The sequence below is a fragment of the Mirounga angustirostris genome, unplaced genomic scaffold (assembly GCF_029215605.1).
Source record: "Mirounga angustirostris isolate CCGP_5_RB_7025 unplaced genomic scaffold, mMirAng1.0.hap1 SCAF_11, whole genome shotgun sequence".
NCBI classification, from domain to species: Eukaryota; Metazoa; Chordata; class Mammalia; order Carnivora; family Phocidae; genus Mirounga; species Mirounga angustirostris.
In genome coordinates this window covers 114,436,824-114,463,267 of record NW_026991719.1, presented here as the reverse complement: position 1 = coordinate 114,463,267, position 26,444 = coordinate 114,436,824, and the positions used below count along the sequence as shown (strand labels likewise).

The following is a 26,444-nucleotide window of genomic DNA, read 5'->3' as shown; positions in this document are numbered from 1 at the left end:
CATACACATAATCTAGCTGTAATCATTTTGTAAACTTTTTCTTGAGGTACAATATTTAGTTCTTAGAACTTTTTTAGAACAGAAGTATTGAAGTAAGAAACCACTTCCCGTGTGCGTGGCTAACTAGAGAGCTTCTGTGCAAACCTTCTGGAAGCTTAACTTGGCTGTAATTTTTAATAGATGTACAGAGTTCTTAGGACCTCAGAATTTAGACCTCCTATACTTTTCCTCTTTTTTTTTTTTTTTTTTTAAGTAAACTCTACCCTCCAACATGGGGCTTGAACTCAGGACCCCAAGATCAAGAGTTGCATGGTCTACTGACTGAGCCAGTCAGGCGCCCCCAGACTTTTCCTGTTTTAAAAGTCTGGCCCCACTCACTTCCTATTGATAGTGGCCTTTCATGCTTGGAGTTGAAGGGCATAGCTACCCTGTCTTTGCAGCGTTAGCCCGATAGTTAAAGGGACGGATTCCCTTCTCTTCCTCTTTCCCTTCCACATGGGAGCATCGTGTTTTCCAGAAAGACTACACTCATCCTACCAGTGCCTTCCTAGCCAGCGACTACATAAGTCAGCACCTGCAGTGGGATGATTTTCCCCTGGCTGTGTTCTGGGAGAGCACGGCTGATAGGCCAAGGTCTTACCACAGCCACACGATGAGACTTGAGCCCACCGCTTCACCTCTGCTTTCACTATGTTCGTTCTTTGCTATTTCTGGGGTTCTTGTTTAATGGTTACTCATTCTGTATCCTTATAACGTGAAGCAAAGCAAAGGTTCAAAAATAATTTACTGAGTACAGTAACTGTCCAGAACCTACACAGTCAACATCTGTTACAGAAGTAATAGGCCCAATGAATATGAAAGATACTCTGAAATTAGGTACTACAGTCCAAAGCCTTTCTAATTTAGACTAACACAAGTCCGTTTAATATGAATCCCTTAGAAATATTAATCCCTGGGGGCGCCTGGTTGACTCAGTCAATAGAGCATGGGACTCTTGATCTCGGGGTCGTGAGTTTGAGCCCCACTTTGGGCATTGGGCATAAAGGTTACTTTAAAAAAAGTATTAATCACTGAGTAACTGTGGAGGAAATAGATGTAGTACTTAAGGAGATGCACGTAGCACTGGTCAAGGAAAGTACCCTGCTAAATCTCTGCAGGCCAGTCATTTCAGCCTTCCAAGTCAGCTTTGGACGTCAGTTAAGAAGGGATTAGATTCTGTGATCTCTCAGGTCCCTTTAGCATTATGGCTGATTCTGTGACTTTCACATTTGATTTTATTTGGCGCATAAATGATAAAGAGCTGATGATTTCTTAAAAAGAGCTTGCTGCAAAGCAGGTGGGTACTCTCCTGCGCTCCCGTTGACCTGGTTCATTTGCTCAGCAAACTCTTTGGGTGGCGCCTAGGGAGCTCCAGCCCAGCCTATGTCTTATCCATTACCCATTTTGGGTTTGTGAAAACCAAATTAGACTTGACCATAGATGTCACCATCCTTCTAAATGTTTGCTAAAATTACAGTAAGTGTAAGAACTGCTATCAGTGATTAAACAGAGCACCATGTATGATTTGATCAAATCCTTTTTTTTTTTTGCTTCTGTTAATCTTAGTTTTTTTTATTATTTTTTAAAACGTTTTACATTTCATTTTCTGTTTTAATGTTATGCATTCAGATCTTGACAGCATTTGGTAAGCATATGTGCCATTCATTGCCATAGTTATTGACTTGTACATGCTCCCTGCTTTTCTTTAATGTGCACATGCTGACAGCTTTAATATTTACCGCCAAAAAATTAGACTCTATTTTTAAAATAAGAGTCCATTTGTCTACAAATTAGTTCTCATTTGAGAGCTTTAGTTCTTTATTACAGAGAAAGCCCATATCAAACTCTGTAGAGCCGTGAATCATTCAAATGACTTGTTTTGAGGAACATTACTGTTAGTGGAATAGGGGTTTTTTTCCTGCCTTTATTATACCAGTGTGTTCCCTGTTCGGTACTACATGGAGTAATGGAAGTAAACCCTACCAACTGCAAGTGTGTTGTAGCTGTCCAAGAAAATTTAGGGTCACAGTAAAATCCAACATTTTGGCCTGATCTTTTGATCAGATACTTCCCTAAACATTTTATAGCCATATTTTTAGCAGTTACACCCAAGATTAAATTTGCCTTTTTATTTTCATAAGCAGGCTTGTGTATTCATGGTGCGTGTAATTGTTAAATGTTTTGCAGGTATATGGAAACTGGACTTTTGGAACCATTGTTTTTACAGTCTTAGTATTCACTGTAACTCTGAAGGTTAGATTTTTATTTATTCAAATATATTTAACACCACTTTTGTAATTCTTTCCGGTCTCACACTATTCTCTCTTTTTTGTCTTCTCTTTACTTGTATTGCAGGTTGTTATTCAAGTCTGAATACTTACTAAAATATGTATGATATTAGATATTTAGACATTTGTATGCTATTTGTGATCCATTTTTTTTCCAGAATATTGTCTATCTTCTTTAATTTGTTTCATTTAAAAAAAAATTCATATACCATAGTTGAAAATCTGTTTCTTCTTTCAGGACAGTATAAGTAGTATATAAATAGGCTGTGCATGCGTGTGTGTGTGTTTCTGTGTTAAATACTTGAATAGTTTTTAAGATTATGTTTACAAACACCAGGCCTCAAAGGAATGGGAGTACTTAAGACCGTTGAATAGGTATCCATGAGCAAGATATGTGTGCAAAAGAGCTCAGTAGTGATGAAATTTCATATAATGTATTTATCACTGAAATTTATCCATATTAGTGATGAAATGCATAACAATATACAGCAGGTAACATACAAGAATCATTGGCATTAACATGCAGCCATGTAATATACTCTGAAGCCTTGCTGAATTCTACCCTTGAGACTTATGAGTTGGGACTCTCTTATACTTGAAAGCATAATCAAATTCTTTTGATGATCATTCCAGTAATAAGCACCTCACCTGGGATCCAAGAATGAATAAATGCATTCCAGTATGCCCAGTGGTCAAAACTAGAATCCCAGAAGTATGATTGACAAAGAACCTCTAGTCATTTCCCCTCTAAGTTTTTATTCCTGATTCATTTCTCATACCAAATAGAACTAACATATGTTTGCATTTTTCATCTACTATTTCAGTAATATTGTAGGACTGCAAAAGAAGATGTTAAACAATTCATCTCCATTTAGCCACTTACTAGCTGCTATTTTGGGGCAAGTGACTTCGTTTCTCAGTACCCTCATTTCTTCTTTTTCTACAAAATGGAGATAAAAGTAGTACCTTCCTCTCTTAGGATTTTTGGTGGGAAGTCAATTAGTGAATACACATAAAGCATTTAGAGTGGTGTCTGGCACATAGAATGTGATCAGAACAATAGATGCTAGTTGTTGCTATTTATTATTACCTTTCACAGGATCATGATTTGACACGGAAGCTTCTCCACCTTTGTTTCCCCTGGTCTTGCATATGGCCCCAGGGCTCCCAAGTGGCCTTCGTAGTTAAAGTTGGCCTTACTGTAGCATCTTTCATGTGTCCTTCAAAAGACATTCATTCTCTCATCTTCGGATGGATATTATCGTGACCTTCTCCCTAGCAGCCCAGAGGTGGGAATTCAAGCCTGGTCTACATTAATGATGTTCTCAACATCCTGCTTATGAACAAGAAACTTAGAACAGGGAGTCGAGGACCAGGGTGTCACAGCAAGTAAGAAAAAGAAAAAACGGAGACACCACCTCCTCTTCAAGAATCAAATGCCCTGGATGTCAGTCCATGTGGCCCAGAAATTTTAAACAAGCAGAACAGACCACATACTTCTTTATTTTTAGATTGCATTTGAAAATCCCAGGTGCCACAATCTAAAGAAACAATCAGCCCTGGCAGAAACAGGGAGGGATTAAAATCTAAGGCAACTGAAAATGTTATTAATTTAATGGATTAGATAGCGGTTTTGTAATTGAAAGGCACACTACATAGTCAGGCCCATGATTCATTGCTACATGGTGCCAGGTGTATAGAGCTAGTTGCCTTTGCATTTAATAACCCCCGTCTGTTGTGTTTGAGCTATCAAGACTCCTTTGTGTAGTTTGTCTATTCTTCCTAACTAACCTTTCCCCCTCCTACTGCTTTTCAGTATACCTGCCTCCACCAGCTAGGCCTTCTGCTTTTATCATCAGCTTCCCAGCCACCACCACCTGAGGACCTGGGGCTCCAGTCTGAGGATATTACAGTTACCTCAATGCCTGCCCTTCCTTCAGTAGTGAGGAATCTGCAGCCCCATACCTACCTGCTACTTGCTTGATCACACCTCCAAGCCTGTCCTCTTGGGTCTGGAGACCTTGGAACAGAACTTAGCTCGTTCTTACCCTAGCTCTTTGAAAAGTCTGGATTCTGTTCTTCTTTTAGTTTCCCTCTCTTCTAGTTGCCTGGCCCAAGCGAGATCCTCCCATAGGTATCATAATGTATGCAAGTTCTCAGATAGCATAGTGTACTTAACTGCCTGGTGTAGTATGTACCCATCATGAAATCTCCTGTGTTGTATCTTTTCAGCTCGCCTTGGATACTCGTTTCTGGACATGGATAAATCACTTTGTGATTTGGGGTTCTTTAGCCTTTTATGTATTTTTCTCATTCTTCTGGGGAGGAATTATTTGGTAAGCAGCTGTATATGTGTGAATAATATGTAAAAATAACAAAGTAGATATATGTATATGTACATTGTCTCTGCAAAAATTAATTATACTTTTTTAAAGTGTTGATTGTATAAGATGGCAGGTCTTCTGTATTAAAGGGCTGGAAGTTAATTTCAGGTAAGATTTCAAATGCAAGTATATCAACTTACACAAGTTATTCAAAAGTATGTAGCCCCTGTCCAAATCTTTCCACTTGAAGGTATGTAAACATCTGTCTGTGAAGTGAAACTGCAAGTTCTAGCATGCCCTTCGATGTGATTTCCACTGGAAATAGTCATCCTCTGAAGTTTCTACAGGATACAGTAGCCAGTAGATACCCTATTATCCATTTGGATTCTGTTCTGTCTTTATGGTATATTACTGTCAATCTTGCCACTATACTTGTGCTCAAGGTAAAGAATATATACCACTTAATATTCAGAGGGTTGTATCTTAAAATCACATCTCATTGTTTTGGGTGGGGTAAAGGCGGACTCTACAATGTGGCCTTAAAGTTCATTGAGTTCATCTTGGTTCAATAGATGTTTATTCTGAATCTGTTGAGTGTGAGGCACTCTGGGAAACCAAGATGAATAGACTGTACGCCTCCCTCCAGGAGATTAGGATCTAGTGAGAGGGACACATAAGCTGTGATTGGGAGAGTTAAAAGGAATGAAAATAATAAGTTAGATTGTCATCTCCTTTTCTTATGCCCAGAGTCCTATATTTTGTTTTTAAATATCATAGGTGTTTTCATTTATCAGTGGCTTCTCTTGACAAGGATGCCAGCAGCAGAGAGCATAGCTAGGGGAAGCCATAGGCTGCGATTCTAGGAGTACATTTTCTCACTGGACAAAACATTCCATGGTATCACGGAGATGTGAGGCCATGTTTATTGTCCCTTGAGCTTTAATTAGAAAAAATTCTTACTGTTTTGAAAAGCTTTTAAAATAAAAGCCTTAAGAAATAAAAATATGAAATACCTAATCACTTAAGCAGTTCTAAAAAGTGTAATCACGCATATATTGGGCACCTATAGAGGTAATTACTGAAGTGGTGAAGCTGACAAAAGTCTCTCTTTTCTTTAATAATATACAAATTAATCAAAGTTGATTAACCACATGTAATATACAACCGTAACTCTGCCCAGAGCACCATAGTTCTGTCTATAAATCTGTGTAATCAACATCCGATGAACTAATGCAAAATTTCTGCAAGAATAAAATGTTTCTAGCAAACTAATTTCTCTTACCACAGACTATTCCTTATTAATTAAAATAAATCCTTTAAATGATTAAGACCTTGTCACACCTGTTTCTAGTCATTAGCGCTGCTTGCTAAAAATGAAATATATCTATTTTTATTTTGTTGCCTGTAGTGCTATCCTTAAGTAGAGCTGAGTTGAGCTACTACATGAATATAAAATTATAAAGCAACTAGCAAAATATGACCAGAAACTGTGTGAGATTTCAGCTGGATGCTGGTTTCAGCTATTATCTCTGGACACATTCAACCGTGAGGCATTTGTGACACACCCCTCTGGGGTTTGGCCCTGAGAATGATGATTTCTAAGCTCTAAACCCAATCCAAGAATAGTATCTTTTGTTTTTTACTCTTCCCCTCTAAAGCACCATAGGTGTCAAGATAAAGAAAAATTTAGAGCTGCAGGGCAGGGGAAACGGAAAAAAAAAGAAAAGAAAAATCTAGAGCTGTTAATCACAGAGTATTGTGGGTACTGTGTGGAATATCCTATGACTAGTTGTTCGTTGTCTACTGGACCCTTATGGTCAGTTAACTGCCTAGAAAATAAGTCAGGGTGCCCTTCAGAATTAGAGTGAGGGTAGAGTTCTGCAGAATTCCTTTTTGGATGGTAGGGACCCTGGAAAACCTTTTTAGCCCAGACTTCATTAAATTCTCCATCTCGCTGTCCCCATACACCTAGAGCCAAAAGCTTGATTTTATTAACGTTACATAAGAGTGCACAAACATCAATTTTTTTTTTAACGAGAAACCAGTTTATCTTCAGTGAGCCCAGTGCGTAATATAATAAATGAGACAACGAATTATCTGCCTAGAGCTCCTAATCCAAGGAGAGTCTGTTGTGCATCCCAACCCTGATCAGCCACCTTGCACTTCCTCCCCCTCTGCTTCCAGCAACATTTAGCCTAGTGAGGCTCTCTCTGGCTCAGCTCGGGGAACTGGCTGTGCTTTTCTATGGCCACCAAACAGTTCAGTGGATGACTTAGAATGAAATCCAACATCAGAACGAGGGGTCCTAGATTTCTGGACTCCAAGACTTAATGTCCTCTTAGCAGTATTCTTCTGCCAACCTACTTGGCACACACTGGATACTCAGTATATATTTGTGGATAAGAATGGTAGAGAGAGAAGTTGAACAGTCCTTTCTATCTTTACGTAGAGTTTTGGGGGGGGAGCCTATAAAAATGTCTTAAATTTCTGAATGTAGAGCACAGTCCATTCTCATATTAACAAAACAGCTGAGGAAATAAAATGCTTGTTAGCATAAAAATTAACCGTTGCTCTTGAATATCTTTGAAGCTCCAGTATTTTCTAACGCAAATAAATATTCTCCACTTGGCAGTTTTAAAATTGATTGCTTGGTTGTTTTCAAGTCAGATGCATTTTCCTGTCATTCTTCCCCTTTAATTATCGTTCCTTTTTTCCCTAAACATTAAGTAAATGAAATCTGTTCAGTACTTTTGGGATATTCTTAAAGAAAATTATTTCTATTAATGTGTATAATTAGAAGAGTCCCTTTAAATACAAAAGATAGTTTCAATTACACATCTGCTTCATATGACAGGAACTGATTTCTTTTCCATTCTGTGTTTTCTTTCCACTCTAGGCCTTTTCTCAAACAACAGAGAATGTATTTCGTATTTGCTCAAATGCTGTCTTCTGTATCTACATGGTTGGCCATAGTTCTTCTAATATTTATCAGCCTTTTCCCTGAGATTCTCCTGATAGTATTAAAGAATGTAAGAAGAAGAAGTGCCAGGGTAAGAACTAAGTTTATATTATAAGTTTATTTTTGGAAGGGGCGTCAGTATCTGCCATGAACTAAAAACCTTGCTTAGAGATTTGCATTAGTTACAGCATGTTAAACCCCTCCTTACAGGTTCATCACTTAATTTCCTCTTCTGCATAAAAAGTATAGTAAAAACTTCGTTATCCAATGCAGGTGGTAAGTAGATTCCTTAATAGTGTTCTATGTGACCTTTAGCAATCCATATGGAGTATCTCATATGCTCCATATGGAATTTTAAATGGAAAAAATGGGGTGTTTGGGGTTTTTTTTTAGCCTAGAATTTTCACACCAGGAATTTCCACACCAACATTCCAGCTTTAACCTTAGAAATTTCCCTGTGGGTTGTTTGCAGATTTTTTTTTCAGTTAATAATCCCAATTTGCTTCTTTCAAACCTTTCCCCTTCCTTTAATTATAGTGCTGCTTAATCTCTGTCGCTTCTAGCCCTGTCTGTCCAGAAGTATATTTGAACCAAAGAGAAATCCCTGGATGTGATTTCTGCATCCTTACCCTCCTGAACACACTTGCGAAAATTTTGTTTTATGAGTGTGTTTTTATTTTTGCTGTTTAAATTGTTGATTCCTTGTGGGACTGAGACATTACTACCATCTGCTAGCCTAATTGTCTGATATCTTTTAAACATTTCTAAAAAGCCTTTAAAGTGAAAGGGGTAGATTAGCTTGGAAAAGAAGACTTCTGGCAAATTTTGACCAACAGGTTAATTAAATATGTCATATTCCTGCCAACACTTAACTCATTTTGCCAAACAGAACCCTGTTTTTATCCTCTTGACACCAACTCCATCATATGGCCCCTCCAAGGCAATATTTTCAGGAAATAGTCTAAGGTATATCTCCTGGACCCACTCGATCAAACTTGCCAACCAGTTTAGCCACAGAACTGGTTTCTCTGATGTTGGTTTGGGCCTATTGATTTGAGAGAATCCAGTGGTTGGCATCATGTAGATGTGGGGAACTAAAATGATTATAATGAGGACATCTTTAGTGACTGGCTGTGTTAAAGAGGACCTTCATGATCAATAAGTCAGTATCAGCCCCAGTGAGAAAGTCAATAGATTACCCTTGGCATAAGCCACATTGATTTGGGTATACCAAGCCGATTCCTGTACAGTTAGGTGGTCAGACCTGGCCTTACCTCGCTGTTTCTGCACTGCACCCACTAATATGAGCCTAGCTAGTTCCAGTAGACCCCTGACTAACTCCCTCCAGCCTGCTGTTTAGTCTTAGGATGGGAAAGTGGCATTTACTTGTCTGCGTAGACCTTAATACCAGTTGAACAGGGTTAAAACAGGTATGATACAACAGGTTTTTCCCAGAATGGCTCAAGTGGCCATTTATATCAAGCCAAATAAAAATTGTCCCTAGAAAAAGTGGTTTGGTGCCTTGTCACCCTAGACAGTTTGGGAAGGATCTCTGAGGTGCTCTTCTATCCCCCTTATTTGGGAGTACACTTTTGGGATGCTCCTAAATGTTTTTCTTATTTGGGTTAATGGAGCTCATGCTAAGTAATGGCTCACTCCCGGCTTCATGCTCTAAAGATGATACAAAAATCTCCGAAATCAAAACCTTCAAACATACCATCTTTATCCTCTTCCCGAGGCCCTTTCTTTTAAAAACAAAATTAGACACTGGCTGGCAGTGACTTTTACATAAATTAAATGGAGGGATGCTACAAAGCAGTCACGGATAAAGACGTAAAACATTTTCTTTCCATGCAAACAGGAGATTCCAAACTTCTGTTGAAAGCATGAGGTTCAGCATGAAATTTGTTTGCTATGGGTTATGTCCGTGATAGGAGGAATTCTAGTGTCTGTGCTATAGCTTGGCATGCTGGTGTGCTAGAACAATCAGGAAAATTCCCATAATCACCTTCATTCATTCGATCATTCATTCATTTATTCCTACCCTCATTGAACCAGAACATGTGTTGAACCGCCTACTGATGAACATCTCTCTTTACATCCAATGTCTGAAAGGCTACATGGTTTTTCAGACTGTAGGATTTTTCAGAGTTGCAGATGAGACAAAAAGTTGTGGGCACTCAGCAGCTCTAGCCCCCCCCCCCTTTTTTTTTCCCTTGTGAGAAAATGCAAGAGCAAAGTAGTGCATATGAATGCATAAAGGCCAACGGAAACCTGGCAGCCAAGGCTATTCTGATGTCACATCTGTTTATATAAGGCCCTGTTTGGCCATATCAAAGAAGCAGAAGCCACTTTGAAGATGAAGGAGAAAGAGTATCCATCACCAGCAGTTTGACATCCCGGGTGACTTCCTACTTGGTTTAATATCCCTTGCTAAGGCATTGGCCTCACTTTTAAAGAGAGGCAAAAAATTCTTTTACACTGGGTTAGCCTCATACCTGACAGGCTCCCCACTGGGGTAAAGTGTGTGTCCCTACCTAGAGGTAGAAGATCCCCCTGACTCCAACCGGTTAGCATCTTGGATCCTTTGTGCACATAGCCAGAAAGACCTGTGGCAACTAGGCTGCCCGTGCTGTCCTCCTATGGGTCTTGGCAGTTGCTTTCAGAAGGGAACTCAGCAGTGGGTAGTGAAAATGTCTCTGGCGTTTGGAAAAGGGTGCTAAGCCTTTTACGTTTAACAATTACAGAAGCAGCCTTCTGTCAGATTCCGTTCAATTCAGCACACGTTGCCTGAGGGGCCACTATAAGGTAGCTACTATGCTAGGTTTCAGTAACTCAGGGAGGAGTCAGATGTGGCCCCAGCTCACAGGGAGCTCTCAAGTTACAAAGGGGATTTATGCGGAGCTCTTCTGTAAGCAGGTATAAAGCAGGATAGGAGAGTCGATGATATGGCCTCCAGTATAAAGGCTGGGATGGCAGCCTCCACCCCAGCTGAGTTCTGTCATGATGTCAGCATTGTAAAGAATTCTGCTTTCTTCAAAAATAGTTTCCCTCGGTCATTTAACTCAGAGGATAGCTTAAGCTACCTATTCCTCAGCTATCTTTTCAGCAAGTGTGGTTAATTTTTGAGTTAAATCCAGTCATTAAGGATCATAAGGCTTTTCTTTAGCTTATAAATTGACAAAGCTACATCACCGTGCTCCTGACAGGCTATGGTGAAACCGCCACTGAGCACCGAACAGTGGAACAGCAAGATAACACTTGAAAGGAAATTTAAAGTTTAGGATATCTGGTATTTCAAAAAGTTGTAGTCTCCTCCTAGCACAATTGTTGGGGGCTCTCTCATAATCAGTGAAGTAACACCTAAACTTTCTGGCCAAGTAGTAAATACCACTTCCCATTTCCAATGGAGGACTTCTCCTCCAAACTTTATGGAAGTTTTCCCATGTAAACTACCACTATCAGAAGGGAGGCTTGACTTTGCCTACTAGACCCTGGAATACTATAATCTAATGGGAATAGACCTAGCCACATGGCCATGCCTAGCATGGGATGTCTGCACAAACAAGAAGAAATACTCCATTCTGGAGGGAGCTCTTTCAGAGTAGAGGACAGGAAAAGGAAGAATGTCAGCTGTCTGAGCAAAATTCCCAGAGAAAGCACTTTGAAAATTTTGGATAATATAACTTACCTTTTAATAACAATGGTGCCAAGGATGATTGCTATTGCAATTCTGACAGTGTCCCATACAACCATGGGTTCTAAGGATAATGGCCCTGTTAACTGGATTAGACAAAAAGTTGGATCCTAACTTGTGGCTGTTGAGATGGACCTTTATGCATTGGCCTCTTTGACATACTGCTCATTGAGCCTGAGCTGGTGTCAAAGCTCTCTAGATGACTGCAAAGGAATGTGGAAATTTCATCCTCTTTTAGCTCATTATCTCGCTTCTTTCTCTCCCCTTCTCCCCCCCCCCCACTTGCTGGCTATATGAGTTTTTGATTGCTTCAGATACTCTTTCCATGCTCTCCACTGCCTTCTGTACTTTCATATTCCCTTTCTTTTTCCTTTATAAAGTAACCTAATCTATTAACCTCTAAAATTTCTGCTTCATAGAAGTACTTTTATCTCTGACGGTTGGATGTAAGGTTTTGAGTGCACCAAAATGTGCTTATAGTTGCAGTCTTAAATAATTAGGCTTGTATATTAAACATGGGGGTGGGGGACTTGGTATCGTGTTAATCTTGTTGCGAGATCTTCGCCCACAAAATAGAAGGCAGAACAATTTAAATTTTTTTTCTCAGAAACTATATATTGGTAATTTGCATGTTGCCAACATGTCACCAACTTTATTTAAGGTAAAATATGAACAGGAAAAAAATACAGTTATGTTAAAACATATATGAATAAGTCAAAGTATTTGCCTTTAAAAGTTTTATTGTTAATTAGACTCTGCTAGATACATACGATACTTTAGCTGGTTTCTTTTTTTAACACCTATTTTTGTTAGTCACTAAGTGGATAATATGGGTAATCTTAATTAGCAGAATTGTTAAACTCGTCCCTGTAGTTGACCGCTCATCTTCTGTTTTGCTTGGGCAATGCCAAAACCAAGTCTGTGACTTAGCTTATAACTTCAGGCATGGAATAAGAAAGAAAAACAATAACCTGTTGGGTTTTCTGATTAAACTCTAAGTTATCAATTTTTACTTTTTCTAGGCATTTTAAAGGAGAAATTCATAGCTCTTTAGCCTACCCTTTTAAAGAGGTCTCTGTAAGAAAAGGGGGAAACCAAAGAAATTATGTTAGAATAAAGGAAGTTAAACATGGGTCCAGCGGTAAATGGAACTGAAGTGTGGTTTCACCAGATGTCTTCCCGTTATGTTAGTTTTGTTAGGCTTTTAACCTGTAAGGGCCCAAGAGCAGTCAGTCCCTTCATATTGTATCTGCTCAGTTGGATAGGACATAGAGTTCCTTCAAAATTAGATTGCCGATGGACCCTGAACATAGCCCTCTGACCAATGGATTCTGAACAATGTAGGTTAGTGAATTAATGATTAGAAATAAGCCTTAATGAGAAGCATATTTTAAAATTATTTTATTCTAAATAGTCAATCTTCCCATTTACAAAATAATTTTAAACTGTTAAACAGAGAAATAGTAGTTTGCACATATAATAGAGACTATTCCTAACTCTAACTTGACTGTTACTTCAGAGAGTAATGCCTTCAAAACTAATGTCATTTCGACTTCAAATTCTCAAGGTTTCTTTTTAAATGTCTTACATTTCAGAGAATATTTACTTTTTTTTTTTTTTTTTTTGGTTTCCGCATTTCTCTTTCTTCTACTGCAATTTTCCACCCTTTGTGCAATTGTGATCAAGGTAACGAAACGCCTCCCTTCCTCAGGAACATCTACTATCTTCATGCTTTCTCAAACTTCCAGCAATCACAGTTTCTCTTGGAGTGAATAAGGTGATTTCCTTTCTTAATGTACCAACTTGCTTGCATTCTCATTTGCTTGACACCATTTTCTGACTCTTTATGAAAAATTACTTCTCATTACTCATTTTTATATCTTCTGTTGATACTTAAAAGAATATTTTGTCATTTTCCTTTAATCATTTGTTCACCTTCTCAAATTGTCACACTGGAGAGGAAGTGCTTTTCAAATGTTTGGACTGTGAATCTCTAGTCCCATTGATTCCTGGTCTGCGGTAGAAGCCACGGCTAGTCTGTTCACCAAGACAGGAATGTTTTGCACAAATTCTCTTTGTTCGATACACTCACGCACCAGCACAACTCTCAGAGGTGTTCACCAAAAGGATGGTAAGGTTTACTAATCAAACCATATTGACTCATCTACCACATAACCAACCTACTGGTGTCATTTCAAAAACCCCAGTTTGCCATATGCTACTAATATCTGCATACTTCTACCATGAAAACAATTCAGTTCGAGTTGGAGACTTTCTTAGGTCTTTCAGTGTATTCATTTAAATGTTATGCATTTGCTGTAGTGTAATCATTTGTACTTTTGGCCAAAAGAGTAGTCTATAGGAAATGATTTTTTTCTTCTACGTTTTTATCACCAGGTAGGTTAACCAGTCTTCAAATGCTTTAAGTATCTTTACCTCACTATTACAGAGAAATCTGAGCTGTAAAAGGGCATCTGACTCATTATCCGCCAGACCTTCAGTCAGACCTCTTCTTTTACGAACATTCTCAGATGAATCTAATATATTGTAACAGGTACCTAGTGTTAAACAAGCGGGCTGGCTTTTAAAGAAACAGATTAACAGCATTATAAAGAAAAAAATGAAAATACCACTCTCTAAATTTTCTCTGCTGTTGGTGTGGTGAACTTTATACAGTTCTTTACAAAAAAATATAAAGATGCATTACTTGGAATATGGGAAAATCTATATTTGAAATTTGTTAAGCCCCCAACAAAATGTTAGGCATTTTGCAGAACTTGAAGGGCAATAAAAATATAATAAAAATACATTGAATTTGTAAGGGGCAAGTTGTCCTGGCAGTATTCATTAATACTGATTAGGAAATTCCATTTGGATTTTAAAAGATCATTTAGAAAATTGAAAATAAATATTCCAAAATTGCATCTGTATAATATCAAGTCGATTAAGCATTGCATGTTCTCTTGGGAAGTATGTGGAAATAATCCAGTGTGTTTGTACCTCCATGTGCCGTGTCTGTGTGTTTGCAGGTATACACCTAATGTACTCGTAAATGTCTGATCCCCAAAATTAATGAACCAATCTAATCACTTTTTTTAATGTCAAGTTTTATTCAAGCTAAATGTTTCAACTTTCAGAGATAAAGGTAAAATCTTTCCTAGCTATTCAGGGGGATGCTAGCCTAATTATGTAGAATGCTTCAGAACTGTTTTTTCCAAAAATGAGTGAATTCATTTTATAACCTATTGTTTCATTTACCCCCAAAAAATAGTCGGGAAGAATTGATAAGCCATGGGGAGGAGTCCTTGAACTCAGAATGACTCCTCTGTGTGTATTTTGTTTCCCACTGCTGGGGCCTCTGTCATCCCAGACCTTGAGAGGCCCTTGTTCCACCCATAGGAATTCAGAGTAATTCGTGAATGAAGTTTACAAGCTTACCAGCTTGGAAAAAACTCAGTACAGCTTAGGGCAGGGCCATCTTTCATGCACACATAAATATTAGTGATCATCAGGAATGAAATTGCAGTTCAGTTCTCTTTAGAGCTAACAAGTGTGAGTCTTCTTCATAGGCCCATGTTTTTGTCAGCTGTCAACCCCCCCCCCACCCCCGAGCAAAGAATAAAAATTAAGCTAATGGCATGAATACTTTGGTTCTTCTATCTCCTACGCCTTATCACAGTCTGCATCCACGGTATTCTTTGGGAAGCAGACTCATTTTGCCCCAGTCAGCATCTTTTTCCCCATATTGAGTGACTCACCTGCTTATATCTTCCCTCAGTAATGATCTGCTTCCTGGTAGCCTTCAAAGTCTTTGACCCTTTCGTCCCAGATGGCCTTGTCCTAAGCTGTATGGTGCATTTTAGCTATACTGTTGCCAGCTAATTCTGTATCCCCCTGGATTGCTTTCTTTAGCTTGGTCTGTGGTTTGGGAGACTAGGCTGGGCAGCAGACACTGCTTCTGCTTTTGGCCTCTCCAGGGCCTAAAATCCTACAGTGACAAAGGATGAGGAACATAGAATTGAGGAAGTTTCATTTTTTAAACAATTGTTTGAACGTGGTTCTTTCTTCCACGAATATCTTTTCACGTAGCCTTATTTTTCCTCCGAGGAAAATATTTGGCAAGGAGTTCAGCCACCGAGTTTGTCCCTTTATGAGAGAACTGTGTGACTCCTTTTGTAAGTTCTCAATGTGAACAGCAACCTTATTTTGGTTAGGCTTAGTCACCATGACCCTGCTACCTGAAGGACTCTTAGGAAAATAGGGAACATGAAAGAAGTGGGACGTATTCTAGAGGACTTCTAGTCCAGTCATGGCAAGGAAGGTGCACCAAAATGGGAAGAAAATAGCAAACCCCTTAAGGCCCTCCACTACTCCTGTTTTAAAAGGTTGGATTTTAGAGTGTAGAATGAAAGGCTCCCTCCCGACACCAAAGAGTTCCACTTCTCAACATACCTGATTTATACTCTGTGATCAGGTGGCCTACCACGCCCTATCCCTGTAATAGCATTTGATAATGTTCAGAGGACAGAGAAGAATCTACAGATTTCGGGACATTTTGGTGGTCGCTTTTCTAAAAAGATGATAAGACAAACAGAAGCATCCGTTGACTCATAGATATGTGATCTACCAAAAAGAAAATGAACTTCAGCGTTATATGGTGAAGAAACATGTTGCTTTCAGTAAAGGAAAAATACTTTTACAACAGCCTTTCAAAACTGAGTATGTCTTTAGACTTCCTCTGTCAAAATTTACACATCCTCAAAAAAAACCAGTAATCAATTCATTCATTCAACGTGTCCTGAGTACCTGCTATGTGCCAGACACTAGGCTAGGTGCTGGAGATAGGAGAATAAAATGTCCCTGTTTTCAAGGAGCTCATGGACTAGAGTCCTTATGGGAACAGTGACAGCAGAGCCCTGGAGCATTCCAAAAGCAAAAAGCAAGTCTGAATCTATTCAGCTAACAAATGAAGAAAGGATTAAAAACTGGTTATTGTGTCACTTTTTTTTCCCCTGCATGTGAATAAAACTTGGCACTTTTAAAATCATTCCTTTACTCTCATTACAAAATTTACTACTTGATTTATTTTTGAAAATGCTAAACAGATGGCTTCACATTATTGTTAAAATAAACCTTTTAACTCTGTATATTTTAAATTTTTCAGAATCCGAATCTTGAACTGCCTATGTTATTGTCCTACAAGCATATTGACAATGGTTACAGCTAAAAAAGAAAGCAGGAAGAAACAACTACAAAAAGTTATCATCTCAGGATACTCAATATGCAACAAATTAAACCACTCTCTTATGTCTAGGGTTCAGAATCAATGTCCATTAAAATACCAAATGACTCTCTCAAGCATTTGCAGTTATTGTTAAGTAGCCGCTATGGCCAAAGCTCTAAGTTATGAATCATGTGAAAGTTGAAAGCACCAATAATTAGAATTTCTGGCTTTAGATAGAATAATATAACTACCCAATGGGTGCTCCTTTAACCCATGAACTCTGTGAATGGATCTAAATATAATAGTATAAAGTAGAAGTCATACAATGGGAATGAATAGACTTTGCTAATCTTACTTTTTTTGCCTGGCAGAAGAAATAGGCTGTTTGGATCACATTTCTTGTTCCTGCTGAATGATCATCTTAAATTATTTTTTTTTTCAAATATATGAAAGGAATACTTGAACATACAAGAAGACTAAATGGTTAATCCTTTCTGTTCACCCACATGCTAATTTTGTCTTCATAGAATATCCTTGCCCAAAAAATACCTTGAACCCTTATGTGGAAAGAATGTTCATCCTGGATATTTTTGTGAGAATCAAAAAAATGGCTCATTTTATTTTTGTTCTTCTGAATTAAATCCCACTTGATGGGTGTGTGGCTACTGGATTTGAAAATAAAAACATTTCCAATCGCTTAGTAAGTAGCCCGTCAAGAGAGTGAAGATAAAACAGATTTTTTCCAATATTAGTTTTACTGGGATCTGAGGTGAGATAGGCAAAACCATAGTTACATAAAAAATAAAGCCATCTGAACATCAATCTTCTATAATTTTTTGTGGAGAGGGAAAAAATAGCTTATAACTGTTAATGGTTATTTTTTGAAAGAGGCTGTCTTTGTGCATACATGCAGCACTTTTTTTTTTTTTAACTTGCCAATTTGGGAAAGAGGGATCGATCCCAAGACGGTGGTGATTCAACCTGCAGAGCTGTGACTCTGAACATGAATGTTTTCTCTCTTAGCAAACATGGTTGGGTGATGGTCTAACTTTAAACCATGAGATTCACCTTGGTAAAGTCCTCAACTTACTGGACTAGAAGGAGGCTTTAGCCTCCTAATTAGTTCACTTAAAACATAAACATAAATGTGGAATGTTTTTATTAAATGTTAAACACACTTTTTTTGGATATAAATGGCTACATTTGACTACTAGATTGAAATGGGCTCTTAAAAAGTGTTTTCAGGGGCGCATGGCTGGCTCAGTCAGTGAAGCATGTGTCTCTTGGATCTTGGGGTCATGAGTTCGAGCCCCACAGTGGGCATAGAGATTACTTTTTTAAAAAAAAAAAAAAGTGTTTTCATACCGGTTTCCATTTTTGGTTGTCTTTCTGGCATGCCTGTACTATTATTAGTGTTTATATCATACCTTGATTTAGAAAAGTATTGAATTCAATCTGTACCAGTGTATTTATATGGTCCACATGGCACATTTGATTCTTCCATATATATTTTGTGTTAATGTTCAGGTGTAATTTTTCTTAAATTCTAGGAAGGACATAATTTCAAATATCAGAAACCTATCCATCATTATGCCCCTTTTTCATTATTTCATTTGTTCTCATCTATCAGTATTATTTTTGAGTATTTTGTTAGATGTCATTCACAGCTTACCCAAGTGTGCTGTGTTCTGGTCGCCTGTATTTGAGGTAATCTACTGAAAACAAAGTCTGTGTATTCTTTGCCTATTCCAAAGAGCTAAAAAAAAAAATCAGACCCAGGAAAGCTTTTGATGTTTTTTGTTGTTCTTGTTCGTGGTAGAGTCGTTCCTGTGTTGTTATTGTTGTTTCACATAAGTACTACAGGGACTGTGAATACAAATGAGAGATCCACAATATAGAGAGAGGCTCGTTGAGCACAAACCATTGGAGATTGCCATAATCAGAACATCCAGGGCAGTGGAAATATAACTGGTGGCATGTAAAATTCCTCGCAGCCGGGAAGAAAGGTGACTAAGGGGGATTTAAAGTCCTGTCTCAGCTACACGTTACACTGTAGCTCAAATTCACAACGGTGAAAATCATGGCCTAGATCCTTGAGAGGGACCTGACTTTCCTTTTTGAAAGATATTTTATTAATGAGCTAAAAAATGGCTAGCATGGGTTAGCAGATGTAATCACTCAAAGTAAGCCTTTCCACAGTATTCCTAGCACTACAACCTAACCACCTTATTTTGTGACAGAGAATGGGGAAAAATGTAATAATGGGATCACATATCCATCATTTGAACAACTTTGAACTATCAAGATGTCCTTGTAATTTTCACAACTGTTGTCCATTGTTTGAAGGTGTAACCTACTAAACGTAAAACATAGATTCCGTATCTACAACATCTGCACCAGCAACAGTATAAATGTAGGCCTAAATTTGCAAAATTCATAATAATTTAGTGATGGAATTTTTTAATAACATGCAGTATATAAATGTGCAGATTTTATGCAAGTGTTAACAAAATCATTTTTCAGCTTGCAAAATGGGACTGCAAAATTACATTTTTCACTTAAGCAATTTTTTACATCTATGTCGTTGCTTTCTATAATGACTGTGAATGCCATCTTTTATGAATGCAACTTGCCTTTTTCATTACAGAAATTTTTGTTTGATGTATCAATAAACTTTGGTATGATATGATTGATATTTTAGCCTCTTTTTTTTGGAAAGGTCTCAGTTTGACATAAAAATACGGAAGCAATATGGTGATGGGGAATAGTTTTTTAACTTTCTCTTTGCCTGTTTCTGTATGCGTTCGACTGGCATTTTAGGGCAATACCTAATTTGGGGAGGTTACAGTTTTTGTGGGAGTTTTGATAGAGAAAAGTGCAGCCAAATCAGTAAATACATATTGAAAATCTAGTGTATGCTTGGCAGTGTGCTTTCTGCTGCCCACACATTGGAGGTAGTGTGATATATGGTCTGTGTCTCCATCTCATTGAAATCATTTGATTCTTAAGTATCCAAACATGCAGCGATTCTACAGTCGCTTGAAATTTAGTCCAAAGGTGCGCGTGCACGCATAAAAAACTAAAGTTTCTCCACCATGGCTGGTTGCATTTCATTAAGTCTCCATGTTTGTGTAGCCTTCTGATCATGTTAAGTCTTTGACCTACATTTAGTGAATTTCCTTTTTTTAATTAAGTTTTTTTAATTCCAACATAGTTAATATACAGTGTTATATTAGTTTCAGGTGTCTCCTTTTTATTTTTTGGTAAGTGGGAAATGTGCTGTATTTGGAGGTGAGACGTGAGTTAAAGGGTTCAGCGTTGTCACTTCGAGCTATTTTCCTCTCGGTCCTCTTCTTGCCTGTAAAATGGTGTCTTGGAGGTCGGGGTGGTCAAACGAGGTAAAGGGATCAAAACTGCTTTGTAAAATATCATTTGTTATTCAGATGAAATCATTGCTATTTTTATATTAAGGGATGTTTTATTGCTTTGATCTTTTTAACGAGTAGTTGTCATTTACCAAATTTTTAGAGACGTAAGTATGGTAGATTCTTTCTACTTTCTTAGAATTAGTCTGTGCAAGCTTCCTTCCCTTCCCCCATCCAGCTTTGCCGGGAGCTGCCTCACTGCTGAGTCTATCCAGGATTGGCCAGTCAAGTAAGTATTGTGAGGGTCTGAGTGGTTTGGCCCCTTCAACAAGAAGCACATGCAAAGGTTAGGGGCTGAGGTTATCACTATGGTTATTCAGTGGATGTGTCCATGGCTGATGTGCTGGACGCATACTAATGAAGCTTGAAGGCCTGAGTTCTGGAAATAGAAAAACAGGGGCTAATTATTTCACAACTTTGTGAAATTAATTTGACACATCTTCCCAGCAACTTTTGGGCAAGGAAACACGGGCTCGGTTCCTAGTATGTGGACCTATTATGCTGAAGAAATACTGCTTGGGACTCAAGCAAGTCCTCATCTTCTGAGCCTCAAGAGCAGGTGCTAGGAGCCGGCCTCTGGCTGAAAGGGACAGTGCACTTGTTGGTGGACCAGAGGGTCTTTGGCCCTGGCTCTTTGCTTGTTGGATGTTCATGGTTAAAATGCTCGCTACTGCTTTGGTCTCTTCGTCAATTTGCCAGGATGTACCTCCTTCCAGTAAAGCCACTAAAATCACAACTACCTCCGGTTAACACTTAAACAGCACTTACTGTGTGCCAGGTGGTGTTCTAATGACGTACAACAGATATTCGTGCCTCTCATAATTCAAACAGTCCTATGAAGTAGGTACTCATGTTCCTCCATTTGACAGATAAAGAAACTGAGTCACAAACCAAGGTCACACCGTCTGGTAGAGCCAGGTTTTTTTCGTTTTGTTTTCAACACAAATGTATAATAATTCTGGAAATCCTAAAATCAGGGGGTGTTTTCCCTAGAGGAGAGCTCCTCCCTTGCCTTTTCCAGCTTTCAGAAGGTTTTGTGATGGGGCGCCTGGGTGGCTCAGTCAGTTGAGCGTCTGCCTTCGGCGTGGGTCATGATCTTGGGGTCCTGGGAAGGAGCCCCACATTGGCAGGGAGCCTACTTCTCCCTCTCTACCCCTCCTACCTGCCCCTCACCCCCCGCCCCGGCTTGTGTTCTCTTTCTCAAATAAAATCTTGAAGAAAAAAAAAATGTGATTACTTGTCTCACGATCCCTTCCTGGTCCATCTTCAAATCTCTCTGCTCCCACTGTCACATCTCTTGAATCGGACCCTTCTGCATTCCCTCTGTGATTACGTCAGATCCATGTGGATAATCCAGGATAATCTCCATCTCGAGATCTTTAAGTCACATCTGCAATGTCCCTTTTTCCGTGGTAAGGTGACACACCGACAGGTTCCAGGAATTAGGAAGGACATGGACATCTTTGGAGGGCTGTTACTCAGCATACCACACCATCTCAGCTGGGGACCGAAAGGTCTTTCAGGTCATGGAACTTTAATTACTGACATTAGGAAAGTTCCAGGCAAGCCTGGAAGGTTGGTTGCCCTTAGCAAGGGGCCCTTGTTCCAGGAAGATACTTCTATGGACTCGTGGGGCAAGTGGAGAGAAAAGATGGATACACATAAGAGAGCTGTAAAGAAAACAGTGTTTTTCCAATAATAGTACTTAGGAGAAAAGCAACCTTTAACCTTTAAGCAGTCCCACCCTGCACTACCTGGTAGAGCCAGATTTTTTTTTAAATTTATTTACTTTAGAGCATGCGTGAGTGCACACACGAGTGGCAGGAGGAGCCAGGGAAAGAATCTCAAGCAGACTACGTGTGAAAGCAGAGCCCAGTGTGGGGTTCAATCCCACAACCCTGAGAATATGACCTGAGCTGAAATCAAGAGTCGGTTGCTTAACCAACTGAGCCACCCAGGAGCCCCAGATTTTTTTTTTTCTTTTTCAGGAATCTACACCCAACATGGGTCTCGAACTCACTACATGCTGCACCAACTGAGCCAGCCAGGCATCCCTCTCAAAGCCAGATTTTGAACCTAGGTATTCTGACTAGAGTCCATACACTTAACCAGGACACTATTTCCATCATTATACCACCCGTGATGGCATGAATAAACAAGCCATCACAATATTAATGCTAATTATTAATATTAACCATAAGAAAGCATGATAGACCAAAACTGAGGGATAATTCTACACAATGACCAGTAATCTTCAAAATTACAAAGATCATGGGGGCTCCTGGCTGGCTCAGGTGGTAGAGCATGCAATTTGATCTTGGTGTTATATGAGTTCAAGCCCCACATTGGGTATAGAGCTGACTTAAAAAAACAATAGTAAACGAGCAGATTTTAAAAACAATTTAATGGAGCACCTGGGTGGCTCAGCCAAGTGTCTGACTTCGGCTCAGGTCATGATTTCAGGGTCCTGGGATTGAGCTCCACACCGGGCTCTGCTTAATTGGGGGGGGGGGTCTGCTTAGGATTCTCCCTCTCTCCAATAAATCTTTAAAAATAAAATTTAAAAGAAAAAAATTACAAAGATTGGGGCACCTAGCTGGCTCACTTGGTAGAACGTGCGACTTTCGATTTCAGGGTCATGAGTTCAAGCCCCATGTGTTTTTTGGGTTTTTGTTTGTTTTTTAAGATTTATTTATTTTACAAAGACACAGTGAGAGAGGGAACACAAGCAGGGGGAGTGGGAGAGGGAGAAGCAGGCTTCCCGCTGATCAGGGAGCCCTATGTGGGGCTCAATCCCAGGGCCCTGGGACCATGACCTGAGCCGAAGGCAGACGCTTAACAACTGAGCCACCCAGGCGCCCCTCAAGCCCCATGTGGGTCATGGAGCCTACTTTAAAAAAATGTATAAAGATGATGAAAGACCAAGACTAAGGAATACCCAGATAAAGGAAATGAAGATGACATAAATAAGTGCTCCATGTTGTCCTCAGTTCAATCCTGGACCAGAAATTGGACATGAGTAGGGTAATTGGTGAATTTACCTAAGGTATATAGGCTATATACTATCATAGGTTATATCAATGTTAAATGATTTTTTGAAATTGTGACTTAGATTTTGTGGAATCTGAATAGAGAGTATATGGGGAATTTTTTGTACTATTTTGCAACTTAGCCTGAAATTATTTCTAAGTTATAATTTGAAAAATAGAACACAATAAAGCAGGGGCACCTGGCTGGCTCAGTTAATAAAATACGCAGCTCTTGATAATGGGATTGTGAGTTTAAACCCCACCCCACGTTGGGTGTAGAGCTTTAAAAAAAAAAAAAAACACAAAGCATAAAAATATTAATGGGAGAGGACATTAAATTGAGCTGACTGTAGAATACTAAAATAAATTCTGTTAGCTATTATCTGCATAACACTTCATGGAATGCTTTTACATACCTCATTTAATCTCCACAACAGCTCTATGTGGAGATCATTAAACTCCACATTCTTACAGATAAACTGAGGCTCAGGGGTGCCTGGGTGGCTCAGTTGGTTAAGCATCTGCCTTAGGCTCAGGTCATGATCCCAGGGTCCTGGGAACGAGCGCCTCGTTGGGCTCCCTGCTCAAGGAGGAGTCTGCTTCTCCCTCTGCCCCAACCCCCAACTCGTGTGCTCGCTCTGCTCTCTCGTGCTCTCTCTCTCAAATAAATAATCTTTAAAAAAAAAAAAACAAAAAAACACTGAGGCTCAGTCGAGCTAATTATCTTGCCCTGACCCCTCAAGACAGAACCCAGGTCTGAACCAATGCATTTCTTGCCACACCACACTGTGCAGTTTGTGCAGAACCCCAAAAGCATGTCCTGCAGAGTCTAGAATGATCAAAAAGCAAATCTTTCTGTAATCATTTTCCTGTGGGCCAGATGCCATTGTACCCCAAATGAAGCCATGAACAGGGCTCATGCCAGTGCTCTTAGTCTTGAAGTGGGTAGTCTCAAACTACCCCAGGTCCTGGCGCGTCTGGCTGGCTCAGTAGGTGGAACAGTGTGGCTCTTGATCACAGAGTTGTGAGTTTGAGCCCCACGTTTAAGATTACTTAAGAATCCTTAAAAAAAAAAAAAAAGAAAGAAAGAAAGAAAATGCCCCAGGCCTGGGTTTTCCCTTTCATCAAAGTTGATGGTGTTGAACTGGGTTTCCTTCCAGTGCTACTAAATCAGGTGTTTCCCAAGGTATGTTTTATCCTCCTACCCCTGTTGCCTGCCATCTGAGTGAGAATACAAGCATGCTCCTACAATTTTAATAATGAGGCATCAAGTTAGCCACCTACACCTGGTATCTAAAGTATGTACATCACTGGGGCGCCAAGTGGCTCAGTCAGTTAAGCGACCAGCTCGTGATTGTAGCTCAGGTCCTGATCTCAGGGTCATGAGATCGAGCCCCGAGTCAGGCTCCCCACTCACTGGGGAGCCTGCTCGAGATTCTCCCTCTCCCCACTTGCGCACTCTCTCTCAATAAATCTTTTAAATAAAAAAGGTAAAGTATGTACATCACTTAAACAAGAACATGGGAATATGGCCAGCATTATTGATCTGAAATGATTCCACCCGCACCTATCAAAAGCCTGGCTGAGATTATTATTATTTGGCATTTTCCAAACTGGGTTGTATGAAACATTAGAGTCCTGGGAAATGTTATTAGGTATTCCTTGAAAAAGTGGGTTCCCTGAAATCACCGCTGGGGGCACAGTCAGTTGAGCATCTGACTCTCAGTTTCAGCTCAGGTCATGATCTTAGGCTCCTTACCCTGGTTGCTGTGACTCACACTCCTCCCCACTCACTCGATGGAGTTGATCTTCATGATCTGAAGACCGTTTTCAAGCCAAAAGCAACAGCCAAGGTCCAAACTGGAAAACAGACCATTACATGTATTTAAAATAAATGGGGGCGCCTGGGTGGCTCAGTCATTTAAGCACCTGCCTTCGGCTCCGGTCACGATCCCAGGGTCCTGGGATCGAGCCCTGCGTCAGGCTCCTTGCTGAGCAGGAAGCCTGCTTCTCTCTCTTCCTCTGCCTGCCACTCCCCCTGCTTGTACTCATTCTCTCTCTGTCAAATAAATAAATAAAATATTTTAAAAAATAAAAGGAACGTAATACAGGGAATTGATTACATACACGTTGGCTGAGCTAAAAAGCCAACTGGAGCTCTATGGAAAGCAACCCAGAGATTAGAGTAGGAGGCCAAAACCACTCTTAGGCTTGAGGGGACAGAGAGGAGGTAAAGATCCTGCAGCCTCTGGCCTGGTCTTTTGGCAGAAATGGGAATCATGGTGGGCCTGTCTGGAGCAGCTGGGACCACAGCAGTTTCAGCCGCTGTTAGAGCTGCAGCCTGAGGTAGAGACACTGGGCTCCCACCTGCCCCCAAGCCTCCAGCTAGCGCTTCCTGTTGGCTGGACCCAGCCGGAAGCCAGCTAACATGGGAGCCTGGGAAACAGCTTGAGGGGGTCATTCCCTATCCCTACAGGACAGAGCAGAGCAGGGAAGGGTGAGGACTGCCTCTGAGAGAAAGCAGGCTCAGAACTAGCACATCAAGGATTTAAGGAGCCAGGTTCAAATTTCATATCATTAACCGTATATAAACATAAAAGATAAAACTTTAAGGAGCTAGATTTTAGCCACTTGATAAATGTCACCCCTTGTGTTTCCCATATGAAGAAAATAAATGTGGAGAAACTATTCTGAACTCACTCCTATAATATATTTAATGTGATAGAGATAATGTTTTGTGGATGCACAGATTAATGGAAGTAAAAGGCCCTTGTATAATACAGCCTTCTCAATTAGTAACAACAGAGACACTTGGGCATTTAAAAAATGAGCTTAAAAACTAGAGCTAAATGAAGAGTAAGCGTATCTAGATAAATTCACGCACATCTTATTCAAAAGTCAAGAACAATTCATGAGGGTCTGGATAAAAAGCTACAATATTAATTGCAAAGGGAATAACTTTCCCTCTCCATGTTCCTACCTCCAGCCATAAAATGGTAACTCATCTCTATGAAGTATGTAGAATTGGCTTTCTGCTCCTCTTTCCACCCACTCAAGTAGCTAACTGGTGAGCCTGGAGAAGGGGGTATTCTCTCGCTCACTCTCTTGCTCTCTCTGGGTGTGTGCGCGCGCGTGTGTGTGTGTTCAGCCCACTTTGGCCCTTTCTCTTTCAGAGCTGCCAGCTTGCAGGCTACTAGGTGTTCTTATCTCCATTCCTGGATCTTCCATGCAGTAAGCCCATTGGGGGTAGGAAACCAGATTGACAGGTGGAGGAGGCGGCTTCAGTCTTTTTTTTTTTTTTAATTTAAATTCAATTAGCCAACACATAGTACATCATTAGTTTCAGATGTAGTGTTCAATAATTCCTCAGCTGTGTATACCACCCAGTGCTCATCACATCACGTGCCCTCCCCCATGCCCATCAACCAGTTACCCCCTCCCCTCCAGCAACCCTCAGTT

At 39.7% G+C, this 26,444-nt stretch overlaps 1 protein-coding gene across 10 annotated transcripts in view; it reads left to right on the top strand.

Annotated features, from left to right (window-relative positions):
• Positions 1-19,226, top strand: part of ATP11C (ATPase phospholipid transporting 11C) — a 177,645-nt gene extending 158,419 nt beyond the window's left edge. For 5 of the 10 annotated variants that reach the window (XM_064574641.1, XM_064574635.1, XM_064574642.1 and 2 more), the window contains 5 exons: positions 2,227-2,292; positions 4,560-4,663; positions 7,548-7,701; positions 13,757-13,861; positions 16,472-19,226. In XM_064574641.1, the coding sequence (XP_064430711.1) occupies positions 2,227-2,292; positions 4,560-4,663; positions 7,548-7,701; positions 13,757-13,858 (426 nt within the window). In that variant the 3' untranslated portion in view covers positions 13,859-13,861; positions 16,472-19,226. Of the gene's footprint in view, positions 1-2,226; positions 2,293-4,559; positions 4,664-7,547; positions 7,702-7,820; positions 7,887-12,993; positions 13,085-13,756; positions 13,862-16,471 lie in introns of those variants that run through there. The other 5 variants (XM_064574638.1, XM_045883371.3, XM_064574636.1 and 2 more) reach the window with 4 other exon arrangements.
• The last annotated feature ends 7,218 nt before the right edge of the window (positions 19,227-26,444 follow it).